General features: G+C 37.8%; 1 protein-coding gene across 1 annotated transcript; it reads right to left on the bottom strand.

Annotated features, from left to right (window-relative positions):
• Positions 1-8,305: 8,305 nt before the first annotated feature.
• Positions 8,306-8,950, bottom strand: LOC150101825 (protein ZBED11-like). The gene has a single exon (XM_090399913.1). The coding sequence runs from the start codon at positions 8,948-8,950 to the stop codon at positions 8,306-8,308; it is 645 nt and encodes a 214-aa protein (XP_090256039.1).
• Positions 8,951-18,288: the final 9,338 nt, after the last annotated feature.

Raw genomic sequence — 18,288 nt, 5'->3', positions numbered from 1 at the left:
ATATTCTCACACTTTTACCATCTGTTAAACCATCCATCAGTTGCGGTGAAATTTTCTTTGCCCATTATTTTTGCAAGTGCTTCTGCTTTTTGACACATCAAAGTCCCATTAATTGAAGCATCTTTTTCACGAACATTACTAAACCAAATTTTTAATTCTGATTCAACTTGAGTATCCTTACCAGATCAGGATCTCTTCCGATCTATCTTCTCATTAGTAAGAGCTGAAGTTTCAATATTTGTTTTTTTTTTTTTGTTTTTTAAGATCTTATACAAGAGTGGTTGTGAAAATTTTAAATGTACAGCTGCACTACACTGACTCATTTTGGGCAACTTATCATAGCACTCCAAAAAAAAATTCTTTGCTTTTCTTGAAAAGATAAATCTTTAAGTTTTTTACTTGCTTCTGCCATAATGTCAAGGGCTGTTTTAACGAGCACTTAAAGTCAAATTCACTTATTGAAAGAGAGCACAAAAATAAACTCGAAAAATCACAATTAGACTATTTATAACCCCACCCCCTGCATTTGTCTGGAAGATTTAAAATTTACGGAAGATTAAGATTACCCACCTACATATGCCTGGAAGATAAGATTAAAGAAAAATTAACAAAAAAAGTCAGATTTCGACAAATGTTCTTTATAAAATTTTCTCCTGATTAACCCTTGTTTCTTAGAATTCTGAGACACAAAAAGCTAAACATTCGAGGATTTTGATAACAATAACCGGAACTTTAATTATAATAGACTGATTATTTTTAATTCATTTTAAATGGTGCGTTTTGGGACTGACTGAATTTGATAACATAGCCGATTGATAATATTATCCGCGATCACAATAAGCAGATTCTACTAATTTAAAACTAATTATTAAAATTAGTTTTAAAAATTTTGTATTTCATTGTACATGCGCTGTTTAAAAGAAAACATTCTCATCTCTCATAAACTCTTGTAAAAAAAAAACTATCATATTTCACGAAAAATGTGTTGGCAGAACTAGTGAACAGCACCTAAGGGAAATAGAAGTCTGATATATTAATAAGAATTTGCTTGTTCTTTGCATATTGATTGTCATGAAGACGAGATGAATTTGGACCCTACATGTATATTGTATCATGTTATCTAAGCTGAATGGAATGGATGTAAGAAAAGAATTGTTTCATTAACTGTTCTGATGATCAAGGTTAACTAATCAACCATCTTGAAGACTGCTGTTTCTATCTTATGAAATTTGAGTGGGTTTTTTTTTTAACAGAAATGCAAAATATAAGAGTAGAGTATTCTATTTAGCAAAGATATATTCTTTCGATCATGTGTGATGAGTAGCCATCAAAACATGATATGCCAGTCCTGATTTGCCATACAGATGTCATTTTTGATCTTCAAGATGGATGTCAGCTGATGTAGTCTGCCCAAAGTTAGCCAAGCTGCAGGCACAAGAAACTTTACACACTGATAAGGTGCAAGATGAAGATGATCCTTCAGAGAACATGAATATGTTTTTTGAGAACTTCAGCTATCTTTTCTGTTGTACTCTATAAGGGGCAGGATGGTTTTGCTGTGAGCTTGGGTGTTGATTTCAGGAGGGATTGGAAGGGGGATCATGTAGGTAATATTTTATAAGGGTTGTAGCCATTGACTAAATGTTGGGAAGGTAACCTGAGCTAATTTTCAATTATTGTATCATTTGAACAAATAGCCCTTGTCTGTAAGTGCTTTGAGGAAGCCATACTATTGAAAAAGGAGGTGATATGATTGCTCATATAAACATCTTCATGTATGTTTGGGTTTTCTGCAGTATGGCGAAAAACAGTGCTGCACTTTGACACATCCTTCAGTACGCACCATGCTGTTCGACTGCATGCACTTTAATAGAAGAGCACGTGGAATCTATGCCATTACATTTAACTGTAGCATTGGTGTTGGCATCGGAAGAAAAGGCATTTACTGTTGAGCATTATTTTTGTTCATACGGAGCAAATGGTCGAAACATGACATGTCCGTGAGCAGTTTGATTGTTGTTTATGTAAGTGTGGTCCAAGCAATAGTGTCATCATTGCCTTAATCAAGAGGTTCCAATGTACTAGGAGTATTCTGTTGCAATGCAGGGATCGTTTGGAAAGACCACGAACTGTTAACGCATGAGAATCTCGGGAAAATAATGTGTTTCGGAGACTAGCACAGTCATCAAACAATGGTAAAACTTGGATGCTGAGGTGGTCACTACAGAGAATCCTTAAGGAGATAGGTGCCCTTTCATACATCATTTAGGTAGGTTAGTGTTTAACTGCAACAGATTACACTGCATGGCAGGAATACTGTACATGCATGCTGGCCAATGTCTATGAAGATCTGTCCCTCCATAATGTCCTACAGGTTTCTTGAGACCTGAATTTGTTCAAGAGAAACCACAGCGAGGAGGTCTACACATGGTGTGCAGTTTCCAGCTTTGACATGATTGGGCCTTACTTCATTGAAGAGGGTGGTGTGACCATGACCTTGAATACCGAATGCTACATTAATAATGTGTCGGTTCTGTTCACCCAGGATTTCCATGGAATGTTTCGTGCAAAAAAAAATTTCATTATGTACACCGGTATTCCAACAGGACGGTAACCTATCATATTACACTTGCAGAGCGCTTTATTCCTTCATAACCTTTTGCATTTAATCTGCACAAAGAACGTGTCGTATTTATCAATGTGCATTTCTTGTTGAATATAATAATTAGGCCAGGACGTTCCTCCTTACGTTTCGATGCTTTAATCGTGGACAATCATGATTAATTTAAAAAAAAAAAATAGGAAAAGACGCTCGTTGGCTCATTTACTGAATGAATGGTATAAACTATGGAGCCAGCCTGCCTTGGAATGAACTTTAAACAGGTAGGCACATCAGTCGTATTAAGAAGCTTACAGAAGCAAAACACTTCAATTAGATTACGATCAAAGAAACTTCAACTCGTAATGCTTTTTTTTTTTTTTTTTTTTTAAGGAACATGCTATGGATGCTCATTTTGAGGTTCACACAATTCCCATACCCTTCACGTTCTCCTGATCTCACATCACTGGACATTGTTTCGGGTATGTTGAAGAAATGGGTATTCCACCAAGACCTGCCTTCAAACCTTGATGAATAAAGTTATCTATGTCCAAAGCCTTGTTCTCCAAGATGACAGAGAACCTTTGCATGCAATACAAAATTTGCTTTGAAAGACAAGGTGCCCATTTAAGCACATGATCTAACATCGTTAATGCTTTATTCAATTAAGATTCCACCGATAGTTGTGGATGTACATATGTGTAAACATATTTCTTTATTAATAAACCCATTTTCTCCATAATATATATATATATATTTATTCAATTAAGATTCCACCGATAGTTGTCGATGTACATATGTGTAAACATATTTCTTTATTAATAAACCCATTTTCTCCGTATATTGTAGTTATTCAGTGCTGTTTTTTTTGGGGGGGGGGCTATACTGTGTAAATAGAAAAAGAGTAATGAACTATTTAGGTAGTCACGTTAGTTTGTGGTATTCAGTCTATTTCTTCCCCACTGCTGAGTGAAGGCCTCTCTAAATGCAAGAGAGTTGGGTCTACTCCAAAGGTGACCTACTATATAATGAGAGAGTATATATACGCAACTTGAAAAGAAATCAAAGGACACCCCAATGTGCAAAGTGCATCGTGCCATATAACGAATCATGTTTGCAGCTGGTATAAATTGGAGGAATATGATGCTCCAAAGTCGGTGCAAGTGGATCCAGGTGAAATAGCTGTGAGAAGGGAACTCATGGAGTTTGAAAGAGGCATTGTGATAGGATGCCATGTTTGCATGGCCTATTTGTTCAGCAAATTGGGGAATCCCAGAACAATCAGTAATACCATATTGAGCTGGAAGTGCAGGGAGTCAACTGCAAGTGCTACCATAGTGAACAACTCACTAAATGTGACCATAGGTTGCTATGAAGGATATGTACAAACCAGAATTCGTTGGCCAACACATTGAATGCAAAATTTCGGGCATCGACTAGAACATGAATTTGCACAAAAACGTTCAGAACCGAGGCTAACAACACGGGTTTCCATTATAGGATTAAAATATGCAATAACGTACGTTAACTGAACCAACATGCAGCGTCTTCAGTTGTTCGAAGAGCATGTACAGTTAAACTTGGAAGCTTAGAAAGCTTCCATATCCAATTAAGCTACACCTACCAAGCAGATAGACAGCTGTAGGTGTGGAAGATGCCTTGTGAACATCTCTTACCAGAGTGTATAATCCCCAACTATAAAATTCGAAAATGGCGGTGCGATGGTATGATTCTGTTTTTCCTGGTTTGGCCTCGACCCTGTGTGATCTTAGCTACATTGAATGCTAAGAGGTATCTGGACAATGCAATGCTTCCTACTTTGTTGTGTTTCTATGGAACTGACCATTGTCTCTTTCAGCAAGATAATGCACAGTATCATAAAGCTGCTGCTGTAACTGACTGTTTTGTGGACATAAACGTTGCCATACTTGAGTGGCCTACACTGTGCCCTGATCTCAACCCTAGGGAACATCTGGGATGAACTGATGCATCGAGTGAGGTCAAGGGACATCTGCCCCCCAAAAGTTCAGGTTCTGATTACATGCCTACAGGAAGAATTAACCTTATGTATTGCTGCAACGTTTGCAGTAATTTTATTTATATGTAGTTACTGCATTGTGAAACTTAACCGGCCATTATGGATCAAATACGCTTCGTATCCATCATATATTTCATTGTAATATCAATGGTATTACAATTTTATCATAGATGCGAAGTGTATCTATGATAACCTTGACGTTTTTGTGCATGCATATTGTTTACTAATTTTTTTTGAGTATTTAACTGCTGGAACCTTTGCTGTCTTCTTCTGTAGCTTCTCCCACTTAAGTGGGGTCACTGTTGATGATGAGTCTCCTCCACATCCTGCTGTCTTGGGCTGTCACCACATCCAAGTTCTTCGTCCTCAAGTCCTCTTCTACCAGTTCCCTTCATCTGTTCTTTGGCCACCCACGCTTCCTCCTTCCTTGCACATCCATCTGCATGACCCTTCTTCCCACATATTCGTCCTCCCTCCTCATCACATGACTAAACCATCTCAACCTTGCTTCCTGTATCTTCGCTCCTAAGTTCGTAACTTTCACTGTTCCCCTCACATAGTCGTTTCTCAGATGATCCTTTCTGGTCACGCTGCACATCCACCTAATCATTCTCATCTCTGCTACTTCCATCCTGCTGATATTATTTTTCCTCAGGGCCACAGTTTCTATAGCATATTTCATAGCTGGCCTCACTACTGTCCTATAGATTTTGCCTTTCAGGTTGATTGGCACCCTCTTATCGCATAACACTTCAGCCATCTCCCTCCAGTTCCTCCAACCTGCTTGTATCCTGCATCCCACTTCTCAGCCCCTCCATCTTCTTCCACTGTTGAACCTAAGTATCTCAAGTCCCTCACCTTCCTGATGACATTTCCTTCCAGCTCCAGATCTGTTTCCTGGCCGCCGCCTCCCACTGTGCAACACATATACTGTCTTATTTCTGCTCAGTCTCATACCTCTCTCTTCCAGTACTTTTCTCCATCTTTCCAGTTTAGTTCCCGCTTCTTCTCTTGAATCTGCACACAGCAAGCTGTCATCTGCATACAACATTGTCCAAAGCGCATCTCTCACCTCCTCCGTCACCACCTCCATCACAATATTAAACAGAAACGGACTTAATGCTGACCCTTGATGCAAGCCAACTGTTACTTGAAAACTTTCCGTCTGTCCCAGACAGGTCCGAATACTTGTCTTCACATTTCTATACATCTCCCGCACTGGAACCTTTGCTGTAATTTTATTTATATGAATATAGTGCATTACTTGGCTTGGTTTCTATACATGCATATTGTTTACAACTTTTCTTTATGTGTTGCTGTTCTTGTGCCAATAAACTAAACCGCCAACAGGAAGAATTGTTCAAAATTCCCTTTGCTATTGTATTCTTGTAGAAAATATGCCTGTAGGATTGCTGCAGTGAAAGTACATACATTTTATTAAGCCAGCTAGTGTGTATTGTATGAATGAATATCTGAAGGTAAAAGAAATCACAAACATTTATTCTCTAGGTGGGATTCAAATCCACAGCCTTTTGACTGGAGAGTGGATACTCTAACCACCAAGCCAACAAGTCTGGCTTAGCCTAAGAATATCCTATCGATTTTAAAGGCATTGGGAAAAAGAGTATAGCAGATAACTGCTGCCATCTCATTATCCTAAATCCTAGCAGCCATATTTTGAAAGTGAATTTCACAGTCAACTAATAATCTAATTCAGGAAGTAGAAACAATGTCACAAGGCTATTCAGCAGCCTTTAACAACACTCCATATTACTTAAAAGAAGTGTTGGTGAAGGTTCTTTCTTTCTTCCGTGTTCTCTTCTCTAGGAGAAAAAACCAATCCCTTTGTTTAAAAAGGAGTCAGGTGGAGATCCATTGTTGAGGCCCTATGCTTACCGTGACCATATTTTTTTGGAGAAAATAAAGGACAAATCAGAAATTCACATGGCATATTCCGGTGATTGGACCACATTTGGACCTCGGACCAAATACTAATGATTTCTTTGTGTTTTAAAATTTAAGTTACCTTTTATCCCTGAAGATGTAAGTCAAACGACTTACGAAACTTGTCGGGTCTTTTATTAATTCGTTGTGTTTTATTTAGCTTATTTAAAAAAATGTGGTCCAATTACCGAAATATGCCATGTGAACTTTTAAACCACCACTTACAAAATCAGAAATTGTTTCATAATAATAATGAAACAGGTTGCGTTTATGAGCCTGTGTAGCTCAGTGGATGTGGCGTTTGCACACCATGGCGCTTGGCCGCACGAAGGAAGACTTGGTTTCGAGTCTAGTCGCCGACTAGAGGAAATTTTTCTAAGCCTTTTTTCGACCGGTTCCCGAGTTAGTCTCTGGCACGGGCAAGCGGGTTTTTCGTCCCGTAAACTCAAGAAAATCGACCGTAGAACCCACATTATTTTTCAGACATTAAATATATTGTGTTAGGGTTAGGGACCACGAGATGGCGGCACATTTGAACCGTCTCTCTTCACTGTGTACTGCTTAATTAGTGATATCCTTGGGCCATCTATCTCTGATTGGTACCAGTGGAGATTGAACTGCCCACTCAGTCTCCAAAAGTTAGATAGGGCTAAATGGCCTCGCCTACTCCCCGTATACGGGAATAAAAAGGTGTTAGCTGATTTTTTTTTTAAATCAGGTTGCGTTTCTTTGTTTCACTAAAACTAAAATTTTATAAAAACTATGTATAAATTTTATAAAAATGCTATGTATATGCTTATAAAATATAAGCATATACATAGCATTTTTTGGTGTTTTAAAAATTCATAAAACTATACGATTCATGTTCCGTGTGGTATAAATGCATGCTTTCAATGTTTCGATTTTTAATTGGGTTTCTTCATTGGTCCACATATTGTTCAATAATGAAAATATTCGTTCAGTGTGGGCATTAGATCCAGAAAGACAAGCAAAATTCAACGATTTTTAAAATGGTTTTAAAAGATACATGTTTATCTGCGAAATATTTAAAATTTTCAACCCATCTACGTTGGCAGGACTCTTCATTTTGTCACCATACTTCGATCTTTTCACTGGTGACATACCTTTTAATACATAAAACTTCATCAAATAGTTCACCGTCATTTATATTTAAGTTCCAGTGACTGGAAGTGAACAAAACACTTTTCTCGATCTTCGCCCACAGAGAGATTTCTCGTAGTTGAACCCCATTCAAACACTTCCATTTCAACGAAAGAGCTGTCCCAGTTAATTAAATAATCAATACAGGTTTGGTAAAATTTATGAATTAAATCTTTAAATATGTTGGCATCAATATTCAATTTACTATTTCAATTCACAAAATAAAGGACAAAATGGCCATTTTAGAAGAAAAAAAATCTAAAGGACAGAGCACTGAAATAAAGCAGCGGTCGCCAATCTTTTGGACCTCACGGACCACAAACATGAATTTTTTTGAAAAGGTACAAATGTATAAAATAATGATCATAAAAGTTGCATTTTATTAATATGAAATGCACTTGTTTAATTATAACAAAATCATTAGTGTGATATATGTTGCTGCTCGTTTGAAATAAGTTTATGGATTCTTGGCTCCAATGATGTCACTGCAACATGGAGAGCCGTTTCTATTTCAAGCCGATAGCGGTATTTGTTTATAATCCATAACAGATGAGAATGTCTTTTCACACAAACAGGTCGTTGCAAATGGAATCAAAATTTTGATGGCTTTTTTCACTCAGCACTGGGTATTCACTTTTTATGGAGAGCCAAAAATGATTTCTTGATGAGGACGAGTGAAAGTTAGCTTTGAGACAGTCGTCGGATGATAGATCAATTAGGCTTTCTTTTTCTTTCATGTTCAAATTGTTATCTTCAATTTTCGCCGAAAATGGGTCCATTATCCACGTATTGCCATGTCTGTGACCCACTTCCTTTGAGTAATAATGGGCAAAAGATTCTGTGAGCGACCATAAGTGCTGTCGAACAATGGTTATTACCTGTCGGTTGACATCCTCTTCTTTCATATACTCATCAAGATTGGGGAACATTTGCAGATCTTCAGCCAACCGCATTTGCCACAGCAATATATTCTTTTGAAATGCATTCATTTTACCTCGCAGTGTGAACACGTCCGTAAGCTGTCCTTGCAAGGACGTGCTTAGCTCAGTTAACAGTGAAAAAATATCTGCCAGATATGCAAGCTTGGCTAGCCAATCATCGTCGGACAAGAGATCTAGAAATTTCGATTTATTTTGTTGCTGGAAAAATAACTTCACTTCTTGCTCATGTCGAACAATCGTGTTAGTATTTTGCCTCTCGACAGCCATCTCGCCTCAGCGTGAAGGAGACAAGTATATTGAGAGCCCATTTCTTCACAAAGTACCTCAAATATTCGAGAATTGAGCGCTTTGTGCAGAATTTCATCGGATGTAATTAAAATTGCATTTTTAATTACATCGGAGAGTACTTCGTGCAGTTCTGGAGATATTCTTTTTGCTGCAAGTTGCTCACGATGTAAAATGCAATGAGTAAACAAGGTGTGTGGGTGTCCAACATCTTTTACTTTTGTATCAACTTCTGAAAGATGTCTGGTCATGCTTGCGCCACCATCTGTGCATATCCCAACCCATTTCTTCCATTCAATACCGTGTCTCAGTAAATAACCATTAAATGCATCGAAAATCTCAGAGCCGGTTGTTCTACATGGCAAGTTGAGCGAACAGAGGAGTTCTTCCTTTAGCTCTCCATGACACTCAGGCCTCACAAAACAAAGAACTGCCTTTTTAGTTATCTGTTGATGCGTCGAGTTGAATTGAATAAAACGTTGAATTTTTCACCATTTCTATCACTTGGTTTTCAATATCTTCGATTCTGCACTTCACAGTACATAGGAATTACTTTCAGTCTCTGGACAGCCTGTTTCCTGAAAACCTCTTCACAGGCATGTAACAAGCAAGGCTTAATTAATTCTCCAATATCGTATACGGCTTTTTACTTTTCGCGATTTGAAGAGCTTTACTCTTCAACAGTCATTTTTGCTAATGAACTTATTTGCTTTTGCCTACTTTCAAGCATCCTTTGAAAATATTCAACTGGCTTCTTAGCTAAATCTGAGTGTTTTGACAGCAAGTGCCTGGCAAGTTTTGAAGGTTTCATGGCATCATCTCAGAACACACGACACGAAGCGGTCGTGGACCAGTTCACTTCCAGGTTCTTCAATAAATCCAAACTTTAAGTAGTCCCCATCACATTTTCGTGAAACCTTTAACTTTTTCTTCTCTCCACCTCCAGTTGTAATGTCCTTCCTGATGGTACCTAGCGGGGGTTGTGGAGGCTCTGATTCATTGATCAACTGACGATTATGCGAAGTATTACCAAAGAAATGCAAGATCCTTGGTTGCATTTTCTCACTCATTGTGTGTTTATTTTATTCGACTCTTAAAACCAAACAAGAAATGAGTTATCAAACACAAGCACTTCGATGCCATTAAATATCACACTATGCACAGTTAAAATAAAAACATCACTGGTCGCTTACCTAAGAAGAATATCGTAAGGAATAAACACCAGAATAGTGCTGACAGACGACAATTCGCTTCAACAAAATAAAAGAAGCGAACGAAGATAATAAACAAAATGCCTTTAGCATCCCCAAACACCGATGCCATGACTTTCCTGCTGTTGATTCGTCTAGTTGAATTGAATGGAACCGACTTTGTTTTCTTTGGAGCTGAACAACCGACTTTTGTACTCTGTTTTGATTCTGGTGTGTAACGGTGAATCCAAGTCTCATCTATAGTAATAAATCGACGCACAAAATTAGTTTTATTCTTGTTAAAACGTCCAAGCACCGTTCAGAGATTTTCAGGCAAGTGCGTTTTTGATCTGCTGTGAGCTTTTCACAAATTGGATGCTTTGCGCAGCACCCAACTTGTGCAAAGCTTTTTCATTTCCAATTCTTCATGCAAAATATATCCTACAGGTTCTTCTGAAATGCCTATAGTCTCAGCAATATCACGCACTTGGACTTGCCTATTATCCAATACCATATCATCACTTGATCAATAATTTCTGGTGTTGTTACTTTTTCGACGTCCTTCACATGGATCATCTTCAAGGCTGGTAAGGCCACGTTTAAACTCGGCAGCCCATTTCTTAATTGTCAACAACGAAGGAGAAGAGTGGCCATAAACTTTTATGAACTTCGAATGAATTTCTTTTGGCGTTAAACCTTTTACAAAGAATTTTATAACCGCTACTCAATTTTATCCGTTTCAAGTGATACAGAGAACGCTTTTGCTTCAAACAGCTGTATAAAACAAACTACTTGATAGAATGGCTTGCAATTTCACATGGCCGCTTACGATAGATGTACCAACTTAGAAAAAAAAATCTTGTCGATAGTATTGCCATCTATGGTCGAGGCCGAGAAGTTTTCAGACCACCCTCGTAATTTGTCCTTGAAGCTCTCCACATCACCTTGATTAACTATTACTCTACCTAATTTTGCTGGAATAAATGTATTAGTCTTAAGTGAGATCTAATTATACGTGACCGTACCAGTTGAGCGTTTTAACCAGAATAAAACTGATTTTGTGCGTCGATTTATTACTATGGATGAGACTTGGATTCACCGTTATCAGAATTCAAACAGCAGTCAAAAGAGCGGACAAAAGCTGGTTGTTCAGCGCCAAAGACGACGAAGTCGGTTCCATCAGCAGGAAAGGTCATGGCATCGGTGTTTTCGGATGCTAAAGGCCTTTTGTTTATTATCTTGAAAAGGGTACAACAAAAACCTCGAATATATTGTTCCGATCTTTTAACCAGACTAGACGAAAAATTTCTTCAGAAACGATCCGATTTGCAGAAGAAAAAAAATCATCTTTCTTCGCAGAAAATGCACCTGCCCACCAAGGTGTTTTGGCAAATTGAAAATTAAAGGATCTGCACTATGAATTGTTGGAACATCCACTCTATTCCACAGATTTGGATCCCTCTGACTTCTAACTCTTCCCAAAGCAAAAAAACTCTTCCTCGTTGGTCAGTGTTTTTCTTCGAATCAAGAGGTGATTGCAGCTGTAGAGGGATGTTTTGCAGATCTTACTGAGAACCACAACAAGGAATGGATAATGGCGCTGGAATAAATGCATTAGTCTTAAGGGAGATTACGTTGAAAAATAAAAAATAATTTTGAAATTATAAATTAGTTTTTTCATTGTTATTTCGATAACTTTTCAGATCACCCTCGTAAATCGTCCTGGAAGCACTCCACATCGCCTTGATTAATATTACTCTACCTAATTTCGCATCATCAGCAAACAACTGTATATTTCCTTTCAGGTTATTTCCTATATGATTTATGAACAAATTAAACAGCAATGGTCCCAGCACGAACCTTGTGGATTCGAAAATAGAACACCACAAGTCCTGTTTTCGCCTCGATTCAGTTCCTCCATATACTACTTTTTGATATCTGTCCAGCAGCCATCCTCTTATGCACTTAACCAGTGTCATACCAATCTCCATAAATTATAGAACAAATTATATGCTATATCAAAACAAATCTTGAAACAACGGATGTCAGTTGCTGAAGCCAAAACCACTGCAGACGGAAAGAAGAAAATTTTACTAGAATCTCAGCAACAGCTTCACATCCTCGCGAATCTTTAATATCGAAAGAACAACAAAAGAAACAGCAGCCAAACTTTTTACAAATATGCTAGTGCATAAGCCTTTCTTTAGAGGGAACTAAACTCATGCCAGTGCAATAAACCTGATGACATTCATTATGAGATGAAAAAACATCTTCTCTGGATTTCCTTTTCTTATTCTACAACGGAATATTTATAGAAGAAAATTTTGAGATATTTGACGTCAGTAGTCACTATCATTTCCAAACCAAGAAATTATCCACACATGCAAATAATTATCACCAAATCTGTGCACACTAGCACAGGGGAAAGATGGGTGATATGATTGAGATTTACGAATTTCTGAAGGGTTATATGGAATTTCAGTAGATGGAATTTTTCACTTTATAGGTTGGGGAAAGGATGCGAGGGCATATATGGAAGTTGAGAATGCTGTCAAGAAGGGAGTTAAGGCTAGATTTTTCTCTCATAGAGTAGTGCGTGATTGGAATGGATTGCCGTTGGAGTGTATGCAAGTTAGCGTGAATGAATTCAAGAACAAGTATGACAGCTGGTGTGAATATTGTGGCCTTCCTCAATGAGTTCCGGACTCCCTGGAGGTCTCTTAATGATAATGAGGCCAGGATTGTTGTGAGGCAGATGTCCCTTGACCTCACCCAAATCTCCAGATCATCCTACAGATGTTCAATATGGTTAAGGTTAGGACTCTGTTAAAGCTAGTTTGGAGATGCTCAGGTCCACAAATCATGCAGTAACACCAGCAGAAGTGTTAAAGTGTATTATCTTGTTGAAAGAGACGATGGTCAGTTCTGTAGAAATACCACAAAGTAGACCACATTTCACTGTCCAGTGTTCGTTGCACCACAGATATCTGGGACCATACCATCACACCTCCACCTCCGCATTTCATAGTTGAAGTTATGCAAGATGGTAAGAGATGTTTACCGGGCATCCGCCACATCCATCCATCTGCTCGGTAGAGGGTGTAGCCGTAAATCGTCACTCCATACCATAGCTTTCCAAGCTTACATGTCCCAGTGTACGTGCTCTTTGCACCACTGAAAACGATACATTTTGGTTCAGGTAATGTGGGGACTGCACATTGCAGTTCTACCACAGAAACCTACTATTGTTAGCCTCGGTTCTAAATGTCTTTGCGGAGATCGGGTTCCAGTCGATGCCGGGAACTCCGCATTCAACGTGCCGGACGAAGGATGGTGCTTTTAATATATTATCTTTCGTAGCACCCTATGGTCACATTCGCTGAGTGGTGGATCGTCCACGTAGCACTTTCAGTTGACTCCTTGTGCTTCCATCACTAATTGTTTACCTGAGATGGCCTCATTTGTCAACAATTTGCTGAACAGATAGGCCTGCAACATGGCTTCCTATCACAACGCCTCTTTCAATCTCCATCAGTTCCCTTCTCGCATCCATTTCACTAGGAGACTTGGGAGCGTCATATTCCTCCAATTTATACCTGCTAGAAACATGCGACTCGTTACATGGCATGATTCTCCTTGCCGGTTGACTTCTTTCTAAGCAGTGCATCTTATGTATAAGAAATTCTCACAGACAATATTACAGATATATCTATATTTCATAGTGAAATATGGAAACAAACGAAAGAAATGTACAATTTTTTTTCGGAAGTTTACCAGAAAGAAAGCTGATGTTCTTACAAACTCGAGTAAATTTTCGAAACTTATACGTTTCTTCCTATATTTGACTATTGTTTCCATAATATCTTCCATTTTATAATTTGATTTATTTCAAATCGAAGCATCACAGCTCTATACTCAAAATTTATTATAATTAGGAAAAACAATTTTCTTTTCCATTTTTATCGAGGAAGATTTAAAAATTCATTTTGGCAATATAAAATAAACATAAATAGGAAAAATTAAAATGCATACTTATTTCTTAGCCGAATATACTTAAAACATACTTATACAAAATATTTTACAGCCCCAAAGGTTTCTAGCCTTGGTACTGAATGAGGATTCTTGTTATTTTAAGGTTTCCACCTGATCTCCAATTAGAACTAACAATTTGAAACAGCTGTCAGACCAGTAAACTCTTAATCAGGGCTGGCCTTCTCTATAAAGGGGCCGGTGCAAGGAACCTTTTGGGGCAGTAAAATATTTTTCAAAGGTAAAAATTAAAGGATTCGAAATAAACCTATTGTAAAACCTCTTACCTGGAAATGATTTTGGCACAGGAAAACAAAACAAACAAAAAAAAAAAAAATACATTCGAAATATAATACGTTTCCGCAAATGTGTACCGACTGTGCCCACTCGATCGTGGGGCCCGGGTGCATTGCATCCACCGTACTCCCGAGATGGCCGGCCCTGCCCTTAATCGACAGAATTAATAAAAAGGCGTCTACACAGTAGTGTCTTTTTAGTAGTGCAAGCTAAGGCAATCCCGATGCCGAAGATCGTATTCTCATAAGCTCTCCAATCGAAACTTCTACAAGTTTCTACAAGGTGGTCTGAAAAGTTCTCGGCTTCGACCGGGATTCGAGGCAAATTTTTTTTTCTCTTCCTAAGTTGGTACATCTATCATAATCATCCATGTGAAATTGCAAGTCATTCTATCAAGTAGTTTTTTTTTTATACAGCTGTCTAAAGCAAAGTGTTGTCTGTATTCCTTGAAATTAATAAAATTCTTTGTAAAAGGGTTAACGCCAAAAGAAATTCATTCGAAATTCATAAAAGTTTATGGGCACTCTTCTCCTTCGTTGCCGACAATTAAGAAATAGACTGCCGAGTTTAAACGTGGCCGTACAAGCCTTGAAGATGATCCACGTGAAGGGCATCCAAAAAGTGTAACAACACCAGAAATCATTGATCAAGTGCATCTTTTAACCAGACTAGCGACTGGATAACCGGCGAGTCAAAGTGGATGAAATTGCTGTGACTATAGGCATTTTAAAAGAACGTGTAGGATATATTCTGCATGAAGAACTGCAAATGAAAATGCTTTGCACAAGGTGGGTGCCACGTTTGCTTACAGCAGATCAAAAACGCACTCGCATGAAAACCTCTGAAGTGCTTGGAGCGTTTTAACAAGAATAAAACTGATTTTGTGTGTCGAGTCCATAGTTTATTACTATGGATGAGACTTGGATTCACCATTACACACCAGAATCCAAACAGCAGTCAAAACAGTGGACAAAAGTCAGCTGTTCAGCGCTAAAGCCGACAAAATCGGTTCTATCAGCAGGAAATGTCATGGCACCAGTGTTTTGGAATGCTAAAGGATATTTGTTTATTATCTTGAAAAGGGTAGAAGAAAAATCGTGGAATATTGTTCCGATCTTTTAACCAGACTAGCGAAAAAATTCGTGAGAAAAGACCCAGTCTGCAGAAGAAAAAAATCATCTTTCGTCACAGACAATGCACCGGCCCACAAAGGTGTTTTGGCAATGGGAAAAATTAAGGGATCTGCACTATGAATTGTTGGAACATCCACTCTATTCCCCAGATTTGGCTCCTTCTGACTTCTATCTCATTCCAAAACTAGAACTCTTCCATGCTGGTCAGCGTTTTTCTTTGAATCAAGAGATGATTGCAGCTGTAGAGAGGTATTTTGCAGATCTTATCTTACTGAGAACCGCTACAGGGACGGAATAATGGCACTGGAATAAATGTATTAGTCTTACGAACGAAGGGAAATTATGTTGAAAAATAATTTTCAAATTATAAATTCGTTTTTTCATTGTTATCCCGAGAACTTTTCAGATCCCCCTCATAAAAATAAATCTAAACAATTAGAAATGTTTATCCACATTATGGTGAATTAAGTATTGAGAACACATTTTTTAATGAGAACCTCTGCACTGGAATTCATGTACTATAAAATTAAAGACGACAAGAAATTATATTCTTGATTTAATCCATTATCCAAGTGTAACCAAACAAAGTTTGCATGTGAAGTACCTTTACATCACTTGCCTTAGTATCCAATAAGGACATGTGCAAAGCACATATCATAACAGACATGTATAATACTATGCATTATAGGAAAGGGTCACTACCCACATTGGTTTTTAACTTTATTCAGAACCCAGAATTATGTAGTAATGAAGTAATGCGAAAGTCACAAGTAGCCGAAACGTGTCACATTATTACGAAAATACTCTGGATTAGATAGATGTTGAAAGTTTTTCCACTTGGTTATATTATAAATTAAAGATGTAAAAAATTATATTCTCGGTTTAATCCTTTATCCAAGTGTAAGCAAAGTTTGTGCGTGAAGTAAATTCACGACTTGGCAACTTCTACATAGAGGATAATGACTTCATATCAATTGCGTATAGTATATTCATGTCATCACACACACACACACACACACACACACACACACACACACACACACACACACACACACACACACACACACACACACACACACACACAGCTTATACTGCTCTATATGGTAAACAGACTTCAAAAGTTCAGAGCTTGATAGCATTTCAACAGTATTATCACAGGATGCCATATGAGTGGCCTATGTGTTTGCAACATCTGGTAACATTGTGTTATCATCTAAGAACTGTAGACAACATTATCTAACAGAAATGTAAGGATGCCAACTCAACCAAGTCAAGAAATGTACAGAACACCAAGGAAACAAAATGTGCTTGCAAGAATAGTATGGAAATCTCAGCAGTTCAAGTCCACAGAGATTTGAGTAAAGAGTCAGTTTCTGTAGAAACTAGTTCTGTCTTCACATGATAGCCTTATTAGGAGCTCGAATACAAACCACCAGATTAGGACTATTCTCTATAGAACGAAAAGCTTATTAGATGCACGATGCTTAAGCCAATTCACTTGATCACTGTAGTTCCTCTATCGAAAGTTTGTTAATCAAAGGCAGCATTAGACAAAAATGTCCTAAGAGGTTTACATGACAATTGTGACCTTATCCTTAAGTTGAGCAAGGGAAATTCACAGTTATATCAAACAGCATGGATTATGATGCTAAGATCTCCTCTAAGAACATTAGATTGATCACTGTATCCCTGTGTGTTGAAAGCTCATTTACCAAAAAACATTATGGCATTAGAAAGGAATGCCATAAGAGGTTTACATAACAATTACATCATCATCCTTAAAGTGAATAAGAGGGATTCCAATTATATTAAAAAAAGCATGGATTATGATGCCAGGATCTCCTCTATGTTATCAGACTCTTCCAGTTATTAAGAAACACTCTGATCACACTTGAAGAGATCACATCATTAAAACTAATGATGGGATCTCCAGCACAATTGGTTTCTCAGATGAATTCATAAAACAACTAAAATCAAGGTACATCACCTGAGACTGTATGGGGTGTTGTTCAAAATACACAAAGCTGATGTTCCTCTCCATCCAATAGAGCAGTAGTCGCCAAAGGGGTCGATATGACATTGTTAGGGGTCGATTCGGGCTCAGGGGTTGACAAAAAAATATAAGACATCATTGTATGGGTAATATTTAATTCGGTTAACTTGGATTACCTCCATGACAAAAGACATGGAAGTAATGACAACACAATTAAGAGTGAATCGTGGGATCAGTACCTCCATCTTACAGGTCCTATTCATGGACCTGTAAGATGGAGTAAGGTCATGAAAATAGTTACTGAGGCCAATCAAGTAGGCCAAAATGACATATTTACTGATAAACGGATGTTGGTAGTTCCTGCCGGCTGGCACAGTGGGAGCGATATTGCAACACATGCGTGGTTCTTATTTACTGATACAAGTATTCAATCCCAGTCTCATTTTTGCACATCGACATACAAGTGAGCATTAATGTTCTAAAATTCATCAACATACATATTATAATTCAATCGTTATTCATTCACAAACTAAACTTCTCTATGTTGAAGAGTGGAGCAGCACTGGTAGTAAGACCAGTGATATTAATACCAGTAGTTTATTAATATCACTAGTAATAGTAGTAGTAACAGTAACATAATAATATATACTATATTATACATACAATAAACATTGTAAC

The sequence above is a fragment of the Typopeltis vanoorti genome, chromosome 11 (assembly GCF_054136105.1).
Source record: "Typopeltis vanoorti isolate ZY-2024b chromosome 11, IOZ_Tvanoo_1.0, whole genome shotgun sequence".
Taxonomy (NCBI): domain Eukaryota; kingdom Metazoa; phylum Arthropoda; class Arachnida; order Uropygi; family Thelyphonidae; genus Typopeltis; species Typopeltis vanoorti.
The sequence above is the reverse complement of the archived record's forward strand: the minus strand, read 5'-3'. Positions and strand labels throughout refer to the sequence as shown.

Coding starts and splice junctions, on each gene's coding strand:
- LOC150101825 (XM_090399913.1), bottom strand. CDS start 8,950: ATGGCTGTCGAGAGGCAAAATACTAACACGATTGTTCGACATGAGCAA.